This window comes from Sycon ciliatum, chromosome 4 (assembly GCF_964019385.1).
Source record: "Sycon ciliatum chromosome 4, ocSycCili1.1, whole genome shotgun sequence".
Taxonomy (NCBI): domain Eukaryota; kingdom Metazoa; phylum Porifera; class Calcarea; order Leucosolenida; family Sycettidae; genus Sycon; species Sycon ciliatum.
Window position 1 is genome coordinate 9,821,735 of NC_088646.1, and position 17,916 is coordinate 9,839,650.

Here is a 17,916-nt window from a genome sequence, read left to right on the forward strand (position 1 = left end):
TACCACCTATTTACTAGGTGGGGTTTTACCACCGTTATCGTATATAAAACTGCCACTTTCTTGACAATCTACGTATCCTCACTTCCCAATTCTTTTACGATAAACTGCATGACTGTGTATGCATGTTCTCTCACTGTTTGAACAGGTGGACAGCAATGGTACAGTGACTGCGGTGCATCTGAATGAGAGTGGTTCACAGCAAAGTCATGCAAACCTGGACAGTCAAAGATCTGGTAAGTATCTTGCTAGCAATGAAATTGTACACAATGTAGGATGATTTTAACTAATGGGTACACGCTATGTTGGACAGCCTGGAACCTTTCTGGGTTTTTTTTATAATGCTTTTATTGTGTTATCTGCATTATGATATTGTTGAAGAATCTGCACAGGCCCAGGTTCCCCACGTGTCAACACACTGGAACACTGCCTAATACTGGATAACTGATTCGTTTAAAACAGAGGTTCCAGGCTGATTAATAGAGTGCTCCGTCAGGCGAAATAGCACGTCATAGTACATTCGAGATCAGAGGGAAGAAGATGACGACGTCCACTAATTCAGTATCTGTGCACACGAATCTGCTGTGTGTGTTACTCTGTGTGTCAGCTATGGCATCATCGCCTGTGGTTCCATGCCTAGCATGTACGTCTGAACCATCCTGCAAAGTTTGAATGACGTAGGTTGAGCGATCGCTCCGCGAAACATACTTTTTGAAATTCTCTTCATAGTATATCTTCCACCATTGAAATTTCGAATTTCTTCGATTTTTTTGCTGAGAGGGGTGGTGTTGTGTCCTACCCCAGGTGGGTTCTACTCGGACTCATCCAGCTCGATCACACACACACTCGAGGCCATTACATATTTCAGTTCATCTCAAACTCCATATCCGAAAAAGACCAAGCTCACGTGCGAGCATGCGCACTACATACATATGGTCCATGTCCAGGACATGACAATTTCCCCCTCACTAGTTGAGGCGAAGCATCTAGAACTATGCAATAGTAAACATATCAAGATGCAATCACAAAACTCGCAACTGTCGAGACATAATATTTCATGATACACTATACACCATATATACACCATAAATATATAATTATATACAATATCCAGCAGAGTCCAAAATATATCATTAAAACTCCACAGACTAGAGTAGGTCTATATGAACTGTGTGTTCTGAACGTCAATCCTTGAAACGAACTGGTCGAACAGTAGCGCGGGTTGACCGTCGTTCAGCTTGCGGTGACGACGTCTTGCTGTAGCTGGCACGTGAAGTGCTAACCGACGCAGACTCACTAGTACCGGTTGTTGCTGAGACCGGCGCGCCTAGCTCCGCTGCCGTGACACTGGCGTCGTTGTTGCTGAGTGACGGCTGTGACTGAACCTGAGCTGTTAAACTTGCTCCACTCTGCTCAGACACCCCTGCATCGAACTGAGGGATTTGCCGAGAAAGGAGCTGGTTGCGATGGCGTTTCCACATTGCATCACCGACTTGTATCTGATACGTCATCGGACTGAGAACTGCCGTGACCACGGCTGGGGCCCACTTATCTCCTCCTTTGCCGAAATTCAAAGCCAGGACAGCTTGGCCGCACTGAAATTCCGGGGTCCCATTGCCATTCAGCAGATTTCTTCACCAGATTGTACAGAGGTACCATTATTGTTGCGAAATGAGGTATGAACCGTCGCAAGAAATTCGCCGTTCCAATGAATGATTGAAGCTCGATAACATTCGAAGGAGCCTTAGCGTCCCGCATTGCCTCAATCTTATCCGCTGTAGGAGCCACACCAGCACTAGAAATCGTGTGACCCAGGTAGGAAATCTCATCCATCATGAAATGAAACTTACTGGGTTTAAAGGGGAAGTATACCCTAAAATCAAAGTTTCACCAGTTGTAGTCTTCTGGGTGCTGAGTCGAATGGTCTTGGTCCGAGGAAGCTGCGGCGCTCCCTTCCTACTTGAATCCCAATCGAACTCGCGCACTTCCACCGAAACTGGGTGACTGCGCCCTACTAGATGGGGATTTGTATGCAAAATGTCACTAAAAGCGCCATTTCGTTCTTATAAAAGCACGGATGACCGCGATTGGCCCATATGTTGTAGTCTTTTGGACGCTGAGTCGACTGGTTTTGGTCCGAAAAGGCTGCGATGCAGCGTTCCTCCTTTATTCCCAATCGAACATGGTTGAACAAGCGGTCACGTGCTCCTGGGTGCCCAAATCACCTGGTCACCACGCCAGCAGGCGACAAATTTCACACCAAGGTTCAACTCGAGTGACAGGAGTGCACCCAAAAAAGGTCAAACAGGCTAGTAAGTTGTACCCTGCAGGCACGGTGACCAGGTGACTGGTGTACGCAGGAGCACGTGACCGCTTGTTCAACCATGTTCGATTGGGAATAAAGGAGGAACGCTACATCGCAGCCTTTTCGGACCAAAACCAGTCGACTCAGCGTCCAAAAGACTACAACATATGGGCCAATCGCGGTCATCCGTGCTTTTATAAGAACGAAATGGCGCTTTTAGTGACATTTTGCGTACAAATCCCCATCTAGTAGGGCGCAGTCACCCAGTTTCGGTGGAAGTGCGCGAGTTCGATTGGGATTCAAGTAGGAAGGGAGCGTCTCAGCTTCCTCGGACCAAGACCATTCGACTCAGCACCCCGAAGACTACAACTGGTGAAAATTTGATTTTAGGGTATACTTCCCCTTTAAGCTTCATCCCGACCTCCTGTAGGCGACGTAGTACCCTGATCAGGTTGTTGTGGTGTTCATCCTCATCCTTCCCAGTAATCAGGATGTCATCCACATAGACGATGCACCCAGGCAGATCTGCCAATATGGATTCCATTGTGCGTTGGAAAATTGCCACTGCCGAGTGAATGCCAAACGGCAATCTCACGTATTCATACAACCCCTTGTGAGTAGAGATTGTCGTGTACGGCCGAGAAGCTGGATCAAGCTCCAGTTGGTGATAGGCTTGGGAGAGATCCAATTTGGTGAATTTATCTTCCCCCGACAATTTCGCTAACATTTCCTCAATAGTAGGTAGCGGGTAGTGCTCCAAATCAGACTTGGCATTGATTGAGCGAGAGTAATCAGCACAAATTCGGATACTACCATCCGATTTCAGTACTGGCACAGTAGGCGATGCCCATTTGGAGTGCGCAACTTTGCGAATAACTCCCTCTGCTTCCAATTTCTCCAAAGCCTCCTCGTACTTCTCCGTGATAGAAAACGGGACGGGACGCGCCTTGTGGAAAATTGGATCAGAATCATCCACTCTCAGGGTGATTTGAGCCGACCTCAGCTTGCCAACCTGAGTCGTATCGAACAGCTCCTCAAATTCCTCAATGAGAGCTCTCCTCCTACCATCCATTTGAACATGATTGACATTGACAATCTGTTTCCACGGTAGAGTAAATTGGGACAACATATCCCTGCCCAACAATGACGGACCACCATTATTCACCACACGGAGTAGTGTTGGTTTCTCCACACCATCAATGCTGACATTGAGCTTCCCTTCTCCAATACATTTGATTTCTGCCCCAGAAAAACCGGTCATGCGTACACTCGGTTTGGTTAAATTTGTACGAGACACCCCAAGTGACTCAAAATCATGGACAGAAATGATTGAAATGCCACTGCCCGTGTTGATATCCATTACAGCAGGAACATCATTCACAGCAATTTCCAATTTGTAGGAGGGAACAGATTTGCTCTTCAATTCGCCCTGATCCGAAATGTGGAACATTGGCATGCACTCAAGATCAAGAGATTCATGCTCACCTGCGTCATCAGTCACAACATTGTGCACCGACGCGCCTGACGTGGATTTCTGCCGACTAACACGCTCCAAGTGCCCCTTCCCGTGGCAGTGACGACACTCAGTGGCCTTGTGTTTGCACTTATCCGCCAAGTGTTGAGTAGACCCACAGCGGTAGCACAATCTCTGCTCTCGAGATTGATGAGATTGACGAGAAACACCAGACTGCGGCTGCGAACGCGATTCCACTGGCCGGTGATTCACCTTGTGCACTTCCTGCTGAGAGGTCAGCTGCACGGCTGCGCGCGCCGCTGATTCCTGAGTCAAAGCTAGTTTGACGATGTCATTGAACGACTGTGCCGAAGTATCTTCTTTCGTCAATAAGAAATTTCGAGTGGATGAGCTGCTCAAGCCAGCAATAAACTGGTCTCGAAGCGCTCGATCGAGGTGATCAGCAAACTCACACCTCACAGCCAATCTCTTCAGACGAATGATGAAATCCGCAGTCGACTCATTTTCCTTCTGCTTCAACTGATGGAAATTGAACGTCGCCGAAACTTGCGAAATTGCAGGTTGAAAATACTTCCTCAAAAGATCGCAAATCTCCGACAGTTTCTTGTCAGCTACTTTCGCTGGCAGACAGAGGCTCCTCAAAATCGAGTAGACTTCCGCAGACAGCAAACTCACTAATACAGCCTTCCTTTTCTTGCTGGCAGCCAACTTGTCTGCAGCATTGGCCGAAGCAGCCACGGTTCCAATATCATTGGCAAATAAATAGAATTCAAGTCTTTCCTCAAACTCTTCAAAGTCGCCGCCGGTAAACGGCTGAAGCGATGATATCCGAGCCATATCTTCGTCGCCAGTTGTTGTGTCCTACCCCAGGTGGGTTCTACTCGGACTCATCCAGCTCGATCACACACACACTCGAGGCCATTACAGATTTCAGTTCATCTCAAACTCCATATCCGAAAAAGACCAAGCTCACGTGCGAGCATGCGCACTACATACATATGGTCCATGTCCAGGACATGACAGGTGGCTTGCAACCTCGATATGGCTTGTTCCAGGCATGCTTTGGAGCCATCGCCTGTTGAAGTAGTGGCGGGGATCTGCCCTGCAACTGCTACAACAAAAAATGATTCGATCTGAGAAAGGGTGAGACCGCGAATCTCGGTTGAATATTGAGTATTTCAAGGCTTTTCACGACGAAGATGGAGTTCCTTTTGGAGATGGACGTCGCGGCAAAGGACATTGTGTCCGACTTCTGGCGTCTGGTGAAGCCAGGGATCATTTGTCCAGTCAGGTCGGCAGCCTAACCGTCGGTAAGCTTGTGTTTGGATCCCGTTCTGCTCGATGTGGTAGATCACAAACAATTTGATATCGCACAAATGATCTCAGCATCGTGCGTACGGTTTTTCGTCAGGCGAAATTACTGGTCAGTCGGCGACACGCATTTTTCACAAAATTTTGCGTTTCACCTGCTGGGAGAGTATGCGTGTACTCGAGTCTCATCCTGAGCACGTTTTTTTCTTCTTTTTTTCAGCTCCAGTATAGCTGTATTTTTCATTGCAAAGCCGTCCTCGATTGTTGTGTTCGTTGTTCAAACGAAGTGGACATTCAATCATGAAGGCAGAGAACATAGGAGACTGATTGGAGTTTCTCGTGGCATAGGACGGCCACACAGAGACACTTTGGGATTTTCTGAATATATAATACCGTACGCACGATGCTGAGATCAATTTGTGCGATATCAAATTGTTTGTGATCTACCACATCGAGCAGAACGGGATCCAAACACAAGCTTACCGACGGTTAGGCTGCCGACCTGACTGGACAAATGATCCCTGGCTTCACCAGACGCCAGAAGTCGGACACCATGTCCTTTGCCGCGACATCCATCTCCAAAAAGAACGCCATCTTCGTCGTGAAAAGGCTTGAAATACTCAATATTCAACCGAGATTCGCGGACTCGCGCTTTCTCGGATCGATTAATTTCCTGTTGGAACAGTTGCAGGGCAGCTTCCCGCCACTGTTTCAACAGGCGATGGCTCCAAAGCATGCCTGGAACAAGCCATATCAAGGTTGCAAGCCACCCCTCTCAGCAAAAAATTCGAAGAAATTCGAAATTTCAATGGTGGAAGATATACTATGAAGAGAATTTCAAAAAGTATGTTTCGCGGAGCGATCGCTCAACCTACGTCATTCAAACTTTGCAGGATGGTTCAGACGTACATGCTAGGCATGGAACCACAGGCGATGATGCCATAGCTGACACACAGAGTAACACACACAGCAGATTCGTGTGCACAGATACTGAATTAGTGGACGTCGTCATCTTCTTCCCTCTGATCTCGAATGTACTATGACGTGCTATTTCGCCTGACGTATATTCAGAAAATCCCAAAGTGTCTCTGTGTGGCCGTCCTATGCCACGAGAAACTCCAATCAGGCTCCTATGTCCTCTGCCTTCATGATTGAATGTCCACTTCGTTTAAACAACGAACACAACAATCGAGGATGGCTTTGCAATGAAAAATACAGCTATACTGGAGCTGAAAAAAAAAGAAGAAAAGAACGTGCTCAGGATGAGACTCGAGTACACGCATACTCTCCCAGCAGGTGAAACGCAAATTTTTGTGAAAAATGCGTGTCGCCGACTGACCAGTAATTTCGCCTGACGCAATACCGAAAGGCAGAGCTAGTTCCAACAAGAATAAGAGGATGAAAAAAGTGTTTTTACTTTGAGTTTCACGCACTAAGCGATCATCAGAAAATTGTTTCATTTGTAGAGACATGACGAAAAGAAAAGGAGCACTGCCAAGAATGGATGTAAAAAGACATGAGGTTCATCCAGTCAGTCCAAGACTGATCCTCTTGGGCATGCGCATTGCAGCAATGTGCCAAGGGTGATATCTCTGGAGTCAGACATCGCAGATCTTAAGGGCCGGGTTCCACTGCGGCTCTGCTGCTCCGCTGCTCGTCATCCGCGGCTTGAAATGTCATCATTACCATAGTGACCGCGGCTTGAACTGGAGCAGCGAGGCCGCGGCTCACCGCTAGCTTTCGCTACGATTCTTGATCAAAAACTGCGAGCCGCGATCGCGGCTCGACCTGTTTCCCGTACTTTGCATTGTTTTGTACGCGAGAATTTTAAAATTCAAATTCTTATTCGTTGCGCAGGCCAGAACACGAGCATTTTTTTTATTTTGCGCGCGCGCAGGCAGGTAAAACATCATCAAAACATGGAGCACGACCGCGGTACCGCGAATGGCGAGTGCCAGTGGAACCGCGCTGCTCCGCTGCATGCAGCCAAGTGCAGCGGAGCCGCAGTGGAACTCGGCCCTTAGCGATTGTTGCAATGGAGAGCTTGGAGTTTCCGCTACCACGTAGAGCCTTCGATTATTGAATTTGAACAATAAAATGGCGGAGTTATGAAGGTTCCTATTTTTCGAAAAATGTTCGAAAAAATCGCTGCATAACCGTCGATCAAACGGTTATCCGTTTGTTTTACATAACCAGTTATTCGTAATAACCGTTACAGCCCTAGTAAAATTCCAAGCTGTTGGGTTTCGCTGTATGTGATTTCTCCACGACTAGTCGACTGCTAAACGTGCCTTGTTGCGTTGGGGACGCTTCAGCGGCATGCGCCTCCACATGGACCACGGACCTACACAATGTTCTCCATTTTGTTTTCCACGTGTTGTGGACCTTGTGTTTTGCCCGCCTTGAACGTTTTTTTACGAGATAACCACAAACCATCATGGTGCAAACGTCAGCAAGAGAAAGCAGGGCGGCACATTACGATGGCAGTGGAGGCGGGGCAGAAGCGGCTAAACCGACCGAGGGTCTCGGTATCAACACCACTCATGCGCGCCAAACAAAAAAAGCTAACGGTGCCATGGATAAATCCAGAAAATGCGAAACATATTTCAAAAATGAATAGGCAACGAGGAGACTGTATCTTTATTATAGTGATAAATAATATCAGTGAAGGTTCTGCTTCACTGATTCTATTTATCGCTATAATATTTCAAAAAGTCCTAAGCTTTCCTACAGAGATCGGTAGAGAGACGCATGAAAGTTGCCCTCGCTTCCTGGCGCGTACGACATACGGATTTTCATACATAATTACATAGAATGAAACCTCCCTATCGTTTGCATATACTGAATGGATATTTATGACATCCTGACATTGTGTTATTGTGTTCTTTGTGTTTACATGGTGTGTTGAAATTTGCAGAACTTTCTCCAACTCTTCAACCAACTGGAACTCCAAGTCTGGTTGCACCCCGTGGGTATGTCAATAATAATGGCGACGCCATGGAAGGCATGACTGCAACAGTACACACCACAGCAAACACCAATGAAAGTGTTGGGCATTGTCCAAACCAGCCTGGTGGCGATGATATACCAATGGACACCAGTAATGGTATTGAACACCATGGAAATGTTCAAGGAAACGCTCAGGCAATGTCAATGTCGAATGTGGATCAAAGCATGCCAGCTGAGAGTGTGACGAACATGCCTGCGCCAAGTGCGCATAATCAGCACCCACCAAGTGTTTTGCAGCAGCTACCACCACAGCAGCAGCAACAAGCAGAGCTGCAACAACAACAACAACAACAACAACCGCCACAGCAGCAGCAACAGCAACAACTACCAGTACAGCAACCACAGCAATCACCTCAGCAACAACTAATGTCACAGCAGCAACTACCACCACCAAAGCGGCAACTACCGCAATTACCTCAACAGCAACAAGAACCACCACGGCCACCACAACAGCAGCAGCAGCAGCAGCAGCAGCAGCAACTGGAACGACCACCACCAAAGCGGCAACTACCACAATTACCTCAACAGCAACAAGAACCACCGCCACCGCGACAGCAGCAGCAACCGGAACGGCCACCACCACAGCAGCAGCAGCCACTACTGCCACCACAAAAGCAGCAGTCATCGTTGCAGCATCAGTATCAACAGCAAATGCCATACCCAACACATCCGCAGCAACATCCATCGCTGCAACAATGGCCACAACAGCACCACCAAGGTATGCAGTCACAGGCTCACACGAATCAACCGCAACATAATCAGCATCAGCAGCAACAACAGCCCCTGCAACAGCAACCACACGCACTGCCTCAGCAGAAGCAGCAGCAACAACCACCACAGTTACAGCCACAGCAGCAGACCCAGCAACAAGTTGCAAACGTGTATGGACAGGCAACGCTACAGCAAGAGAATCAGCAGCCGCCTTTGAATGGCCATGCTTTTGCCTCAGGTCAAACACCTCATCCGTTTCAGCATAGCCTGAACCAAGGCATGCACACAGCACAGCCTGGCATAATGTCACAGCAGTACACAGCAGTGATCCCTTCCGAGCACACAGCACCACACTACGGTCAAGATTCCGAAGGAAGCCACTATGCTTCACCGTTAAGCTTGTCTGGTAGCAGTATGAGCAGTCTTCACTCTGCTGCATCACTAGCCTTAGCATCACTGGCATCATTATCGGTGGCTCCGTTCCAAGATAGCCAGCAATGGCAGCAGCAGCAGCAGCAGCAGCAGCAGCAACAGCAGCAGTCATCTATGTTAAGTGCAGCACAAATGAGCGGCATGAGCTCTGCTCAGCAACACCAGTTTAGCCAGTTCTTACAGTGGCAGCAGCAGCAGCACTCACTCTCTTCTACCTCTATGCCGCTTATTTCCCATGCGAAGGACCAACAACCCTTCCAGGGTCAAAGTCAATTTTCACAACCGTCCCATGAGAAAAAGGTCCCTGCCTTGGGACAACAACTCCCACAGAGCTCTAATGGACAGTTGCCTCTGCCAAGCGCTCCAGCAACAATGACCGGTGCTGTGCAGTATCAAAGTGCGCCTAGTCCTACACCGGCAGGTAGCAGCGCTGCTTCTGCAGGACTACAGGAGTGTGATCAGTGTGAACAGTCGCCGGCAGTGAGTAAATGCGATGATTGCGACATGTTGTACTGTGGTAAGTGCTGGGATGATGTCCACAGCATCGGCAAGCTTGCCACCCATCACAAACTGCCTCTTCCAAAAATCGTCAAATGCTGCAAATGTACGACGGCTGACGCGACACTGCACTGTCATGATTGTGATGTCGACTTCTGCACAGCATGTGACATTGCCATGCACCGAAAGGGCCGACTTAAGACGCACAACCGAGTGAGCCTAGCAGTAGAAGACGTCTCTCAAGAAGCACCTCCAAGAAAGTTGTCCGCCCGCCTGTGTGACAAGTGCTCGAGTTCCTATGCGGATGTGCACTGTGCCGATTGCTCACTTCATTACTGCCAAGCATGTGACACTGGAATGCATAGCAAAGGCAAGCGCCAACAGCATGTACGAGTGCCAACAACTCCATCAGCAATACCTGATGCTGTTAAAGCCACTGAGCCCCAGCCAAGTACGGCCAATGTCACTTCCAGGCAACAGCAAGATACCACACAACCATGCAGCATCCTCAGCCCACCACCAGCGGTTGTCCCAGCTGCATCAGAGCAAAGTGGTGGGTCACAGGTATCAGCCCCACGCAGAACTACAGCAGGTGTGGAGAGCAGCAACGCGGATACTAGTGCCAGGCATCCAGAAACCAGCTCTGTTGGAAATCAGCAACAGAACGCGCCTCAGGCAGAGATCACAAGTTCATCAGCGGCGCAAACATCCGCACAATCACCCCTCACTGCTGTCAAAGCCATCGGCCCTGCCGCACCACATCAATTGGTTGTTGCTGGAAGTGTTGCATCCCCTCCAACGGCTAATGCTACGGCCTCATTCACAGTGCTACCATTGCTGAATGTGCATTGCGACACACAGGATACGGGCACACTCATGCAGAAAGTGCTGGTATCAGATCAAGGCTTGTATGAAGTCGCCAGGCTCAGCAGTAGTAGCGGCAGCAGTGATAGAAGCAGCAGCACTGGCTATGACGGCAGTGGCAATAGTAGAAGAAACAGCCATGGAATGGAAAGGCAACGCTCTCGCGACTCCCAGCACTCGCTAGCAATGCTGAAACATGAGCACCTGCACAAAAACACTGTGATGACAGTGGGTCTTTATGGCAACAAGGGAAGAATTGCAGCTTGGCTTCGGGAGCGCCAACTTGTGGATGCACGATCACTGCGCAAGCTGATGGACGACACTGATCCAGGTATCTATTGTCTCAGCAATGGTGGTAGTGTCCAGTATCTGCTGCTCCGTCCCACGGATAATGCATTCACGGAAATGTCTCGAAAGAACCTCAGCTGCAACATGGTCCGCTATCTTCTCGAGCTCTGTGATGAGATCTTGGTCTTTTTTGCTGAGAGCGAATTATCATTGTTCAACCACTTTTCTTTTGGCAACCAGCGTGTGAAGAAGCGCACGCAAAAGCTAGTGGTCAGCTTCCAGAAGGAATCAGATGAAGACATCATCTTGAAAGATGGTTTCTGTGTGGAGTTGAAGAGTGATGCTCTGCGTATATCCACCGCAACTGTTACGCTATGCCAGAGCGCGTACGCACGTGCTCTCCATGTGGGCCAGTCGGTGCCGCGGGTTGTGGAATTTATGCCACAACAAGGACACCACCTGTACCTGAATGATGCAGCTGAATTTCTTCGGGTGAAGAAAGAAGGGTTCCGGATTGTGTTTGGACACCGTATCACTGGTCAAAGTATTCTAGAGTTGTGCCGTGCTGTAATTCCAGAACTCCAACCAGTAGTGGAGACATATGACAAGAGCGTGATTGCTTTTGAAGAAGACTTGAAACAAAAGCAACGGGAGCAGCGGGTGAAAGAAGAGGAGCACCGTGGAATGCTTCTGAAGCATATTGGGAAGGCAGTGACATTGCATATTATCGAAACCTGTCCACTTGCAAGCTACCTTTTCACTGACATTGCTCTTCTGCTCAAGGCCAAACCGCAACAAGAAAGAGCAATGTGTTCTATCTGCCATGAGATATTTACTGACCCGTCTGAGTTGAAATGCCAGCATGGCTTCTGCAAAGAATGCTTGCTCGGGCATGTTCAAGCAAATGGGAAAGAGCTTGAGGATGGATCCTGGGAGTTCAGGTGTCCTATGTGCCGTGAGTCCTACACTCTCGAACTCGATGCACTGCCCAGCGCCAGTCGTGCTTTTAATGACATTGTGGATATAGCCAAAGCAGACGAACATGCAGCTGAAGTACAAGAGTCCGAATTCAACCTCATGAAGGACTCGATCAGGTTTGTTGAAGAGCGCTGGAAGTCGGCAAGCACTCATCGTTCCAAGCGCTCAAGCTATAAAGAAGGAAATTTCAGGTCTCAGTTGTCTAAACTCGAAGCCATGGAAATGGCATGTGCTACGTACTCCATAGCTGAGGAGAAGAAGTTGTTGAGTCTAGATGAAAGCACACACTCGAAGAATCTCAGCAAATTTGTTGCAGCTGCAGGAAGGAGTGGACAGAGTTTTGTTCAAAACTTCGCGAAAAAGAGATGCATTCGTTGGACATTGACTCCTGGCTCTTTTAGCAAATGTTTGTCTGAAGAAGACTTCAAAAGTGCTCAAGCAGAAAAACTGGAGTTGTTTCGCAAATCACCCACATCTTGTCATATCTCAAGCATTTTCCTGGCTGATGACTGCAAGGAGGTGGCAGAGCAAATCCGTGAATCCATGGTTCGATTGCTTGAGAGTGACTGCTTGGTGCCTACTGGCTCTGCACAGAAGGCCTCAGATACTATCAGGTATGAGACAGTAGGTGAGTACCGGAAGAATGCTCTCTCGCTTGCAGTGAAACAGATCAAAAGTTACTTTGATGATGAGTCCGAACAGAGACTGCAAATGGAGATCGAAACCCTCACCATACCAAGGGCGATAGCATCATTCCACCAAATACATCTCTTTGTACGCGAGCAGCGCCAGTCGGCGGTAACTCATGTTCAACAATTGTATACATTTGATCCACTGAAGCCAGACCTGGAAAAGATGGAAGTGAATGCTGGCTTTGTTGCAGAACCGCAAATCAAGCTCTCCAGTGCTAACATCCCTTTGGATCCAACATTTCAATCTCTGCTCCAGCTTTACTATCTGAAGACTAACAAGTTGTTGGCAATTGTCCAGTCCACGAATGGTTCTCATCATCAAGTAGGGACATGTGTTCACTTGCTTACTCCGAAAAACCACAAGAATGGCTACCCTTTGTCAACGACTGGATTCCAAGTAAAGCGAGACACCGTGGACTTGGTCGACTTTGACGAGGACACACGCATGGTGGCATTCCATTTTCCGAACCTGAAGCGAATCAATATCTTCAGATTTGACCCTGACTGGAAGCAATGGAGCTTGAGATGTGATGTCGATGTGAAGGAACACAAAGGCGATGCATTACTTACTCAGCTTTTCTTCGTGCCTGGCCAGGAAAAGCTATGCTTGCTGGATGAGTATGGCCAGTGTCATATATATGATGCTCAGGACAAGGTCATGAAGAAACGCACCATCCGTGTGGAGCATCCTGTTCAGAGAGCAATGGCATCTCTTGATGGATCATGTCTGCTAACATTTCAAGCCCAGGAACCTCGGTGCACCAAGAGTGGGTCAGGGACAACATCAAGTCCAGGTGCCACACCATGCGCAGCAAACAGCAACCCAGATTGTAAGGTGGAGAGTTGTGTATCGAGTCCCGCAACTGAGACTGAACCAGTGGATGCTGTGGACACAGATTCTTGTGCCGATACAGACGAAGTCACCAATGGACATGACAGTGTTGATTCAGCGGATGAGCTGTATGCTTCAGATGGTGACTCTGCTGCAGGGCAATGTGAAGCTGGTGACACTGAAGATGCTGAAATGCACTCTGACAGTGACACGTGTGATGAGCCCAGTGAGCCCGAGGTCGTTATGCATGTCTATTCTTTAGTCAACTTGAAGCTGATCAAGACTGTCCACCTAGACCGTGATCAATTCCCTCCAGCATGCATACAAACTATGCAACTAATGCTCATGGGTCGGCAGATGCATCTGATTGCATTCAACAAGGAACACCATCAGCTACGATCTCTTCTCTTAGACATCAGGTCAGCAAGAAGTGTCTTCAACATGACTGACCTGGAGCGTTCCATGCCCAAAGCCAAGCCGTCGCCCGAATCACCAACGAATGCCCCCTCCAACTACCTGGACTATTTGTACTTTGTGTACGACAAGTTCTGCATCACTGACTGTCTATCCACCAGCCGAGCCAGCATACGCCTCAATTGTATCCTGGATATTCCTGCTGAGCGTGTTCGACAGCTGCACCCAGATTGTTCTCCAGACACGTACGTGAAGAAGCTGTTCCATGCTTTGGAGTCCAGCACGCACAAGCCAACCCAGATGCTCCATGTCACGACACAGAACACTGCTTTCACCGACAGTGTGCATCTTAGCTTTGCCGATAGCGCTGCAGCGGCTGCTGCACCGGCATCGATCTCTGACTGGCTGCAGCGGGTTATCTGCCTTGTGCCAATCCAGATTGCACGCGCAGAGCAGAACATGTTGACATTGTTTGCTGATGGCATGAAGAGTGATGCGGCATTGTCGGCCCATACCGTCTTTGACTTGCAAGACAGCATACAGCTTGGTCTGTATGAAGCACTTCTTGATGATTGGCCTGGCCCTGTGAAGGTCATCTCAAGCATGGGAAAACAGAGTACAGGCAAAAGCTATATGCTCAACCATCTGACAGGCTCTCTGTTTGATATCTCAGGTGATCGATGCACAGATGGCGTGTGGCTGACGCTTCGTCAAGGCCAAGACTGTTTGTATGTAGTGCTCGACTTTGAAGGACTTGGTTCCATGGAGCGTACAGAGCAGGAGGACATGTTCTTGTCAGTGATGAATGCTGCCATCAGTGGACTGACTGTCTTCAAGACCGAGTTCCGTGTGGATCAAGATACCCGTAACATGCTGAGTCGATTCAGAGATGGCGTGGAGTTGATCAAGGGTGACGAGCGATTGTTGCGAGGCTGGTTCTATATCAACATCAAGGATGTGGACAAAAGAGATATCGAAGACTTGCAAAGTCATTTCAAACGAAAGCTGGAAGACATCTGCAAGGAAGATGAGAACAACTTCCTGACAAAGATGTACCGTGGGCAGTTGGCTGTACAAACGTTTCCAACGTTGGGCAATGTGGAGTTCTACACTGAACTTGACAGCATTCGTCTTCACTTGGAGTCAAATGCTACACCAGCCTTCCAATCTGGCCGAGAGTTCAAGGAAGTGCTAAAACTATTGATGGCCAAGATCCACATGCAGGAATGGTCTAGCTTTGACCGCACATCAGTAGCTCTGAAGGTGGATCGCCTACAGCGTCACTTGCAAGCAGCTATAGAGTTTGGCTGTGCCCGGAATCACAACAACGAAGACGAACCACTCCTGCTCGCGAGTGGTGAAGCTGTCACTGATCATGATTTAGTACTGGAGTCTGGGGAAAGTGTGCCAAACTGCCTGGATAGTGGTGTGGAGCTGCGTGGCTCTCAGGAGAAGGTCTTGCTCGAGTCACTGCTTTCTGTCTTCTCCAGAATAAATGTAGACAGAAGAGTGTGTGAAGATGTGAAAGCATGGACGAGCGGTTTCCAGAGCTTTGTGCACGCTCTGTGTGAGAGACGCAAGAAGAGAATCACCGAGTGGGTGAACAGTCATGTCGGTGGATACAGTGATGATGGCGATGTGAGGATTCTGCAGAAGGAAGTCAAGGCTGACCTGTCTCGCTTACGTGAGAACTGGCAACTCTGTGAAGCAAAGTGTGCGCATTGTTTCTACCCGTGTTTGCTGAAGAAGTATCACGAGTCTGATGAGCATGATTGTTTAGGTGACCATCGCTGCCATGAGTCTTGCACTTACTGTGACGAAGCAGAGGAAGATGATTCTCTGGAAGGTACTGCTAGTGCTGACAATGCGCAGACCCCTGAGGGCAACGTAGTTGTGCAGGACTCACACAGTGATTCAGACATGGATGTAGCAGAAGATGGGACTGTGTGTAGCGATGCGGTGAGGAACGACGACGCTCCGCGTCCTGATTTGCAGAATGCTGTCCCGTACTCTGCTCAGCAATGTCGTGACCAAGCGGGTCACGCCGGTCGACATGATTGCAAGGTACGCAATCATACTTGCGGTCAAATTTGCCACTTGTTTGGCAAGGACAACTGTAACCGAAACTGTGTCAAGAAGATAGGTCATGAACGAGATCCAAACGATGGTGAACATCTCTGCAATGCTGTGCAACATCTGTGTGGGGCTAGCTGCACCTTGCCTGGCTGTGCTAACAAGTGCATAAGTCCATATGAGATGACTCATGACAGGCATGCTTGCCGTGACCTGGCCTGTCCAGAAACGTGCGCCATGGATGGCTGCAACAACAAGTGCCAGGAGACCGATGACCACTTCCACGCTCTAATCAGTGATGGACAACCTGCCCAAGTCAACCATTTCTGTGGACAGGAACACGTCTGTCCTAAGGAATGTGACATTGAAGGAATCTGCTTCATTTCTTCTGAGCGCAAGATAGAAGAGCGTCGCTTTAAGACATCGGCCGGTGATGAGTTCACGTACAAGAGTGTCACCGATCAGAATGGAACGCGCAAGAAATGCTGTATCATGATCCCTCCAAACGAGAAGGAGCACGGAGGTGATCATCGCTGCACGCCATCCGATGTGAACAAGATACACTTCTGTGATCGCAGGTGTCCATCATGTGACTACTTCTGCACATTGAAATACAATCACGATGAGGACTTGCACGCAACTGATCATGGAAACATGAGGCTGACTCATGTGGTGGCTGCTGAGGATGTGTTTGTTGTGGACAAGCGTCGTTATGGTCAAGGTGACAGTGGTGAGGCCGAAATGTGCAACTTCCACTGTAAGAGTCTTGGACGAGGACATATCCATCTCAGGGTGTGTGAGGATAGTGCTCGGAGCAGTGAAGAGTGCACAGTTTCCGAAGCGGACGGCAAACGTCATGAAACAGAAAAATACGGTCCCAATGAGGATATTCCAAAAGATGAGCTGACACACGATGCATTCTGGAAGGCCATCCGGTTTCAAGACCCTTGTACTCCCGAAGATCGAGATTCATTCAGGCAGTGTCCAATACGCTGTATGGCTGATGAACATCAACAGTCAACCAGCGATGATCAGCCGACTGAATCATATTGTACAGAGAAGTTGTGGCATGCTCCACTCTCGCAAAGTGACTCGCCTCGATTCGGTGGTGTTGGCCACGTTCACAGCAGCGGTCATCATTTCAAGTGCGTCCATGCCGGTGCTGGGCCACTACATCATGTCTTGGTTGTGGACCGCTCTGGATCAATGAGCTCTGGAGATGCTCAGCCCGCCAATCATTATCTACAACAGTCACATCCTAATCGTCTCGGAGCTGTTCTCGACGCATCCTATCAATACCTTCAGTTGCGTTCTGGGAAATCTCAGAATGATCTGGTCTCGTTCATTGCGTTTGATGACTGTGCAACAACGGTCTTTTCTGGACAACCACTTCAGCCAAGTGCTCTGTTTGAGAGAATGAGATCTGTGGGAATTCAAGGCTGCACTAGCTTTAGCCCAGTAAGTAGTGGCATAGTGTGAGACAAAGACTTTCTGAGATATGCTGCACTTTGTGCGATTTTGCCGTATATACATTACATGTACATGCTCAACTATTCATTGCTGTAACTTGATCCATTCACATAGTGCAGTGTACTGTGCTACATACAGTGTTCACATCATAAACACGCTGGGATTATGAGTAAACTGGCCATCTTGTTTTCGCCAACAACTGCACTTATCTGTGTATGCAGGGGCGTACGCAGGGTTCTTCAGAGGGGGTTACATCGACATGGGGGGGGGGGGGGGGGGTTAAAATATTCCGGCATGCCTATCAGTGTGTTCTATGTATGCACAATAAAGGAGAATACAGCAGCAAATACTATGTACCTATAGTGAATGGAATATCGCCCAGTGCAGGAACTTGTGAGAGAGACCTTGAAGAGCTGTAATACAAAACCCGATCAATCCACTTCATCGCTTTTTGGATAGTGGCCGAAAAAGGATTCATTTTGTGTGCGGTTTGTATCTAAATCCATATGTGGGTTCCAGTTTGAAATGATTCCAGTCAGATTTTGAATGAAAATGTTTGCCTGTTGGT

General features: G+C 48.4%; 1 protein-coding gene across 1 annotated transcript in view; it reads left to right on the plus strand.

Annotated features, from left to right (window-relative positions):
* Positions 1–17,916, plus strand: part of LOC135814371 (uncharacterized) — a 36,007-nt gene that overhangs the window by 8,823 nt on the left and 9,268 nt on the right. The window contains exons 3-4 of the mRNA XM_065327481.1: positions 146–233; positions 8,005–17,336. Coding sequence (XP_065183553.1) covers positions 146–233; positions 8,005–17,336 — 9,420 coding nt within the window. The remainder of the gene's footprint in view (positions 1–145; positions 234–8,004; positions 17,337–17,916) is intronic.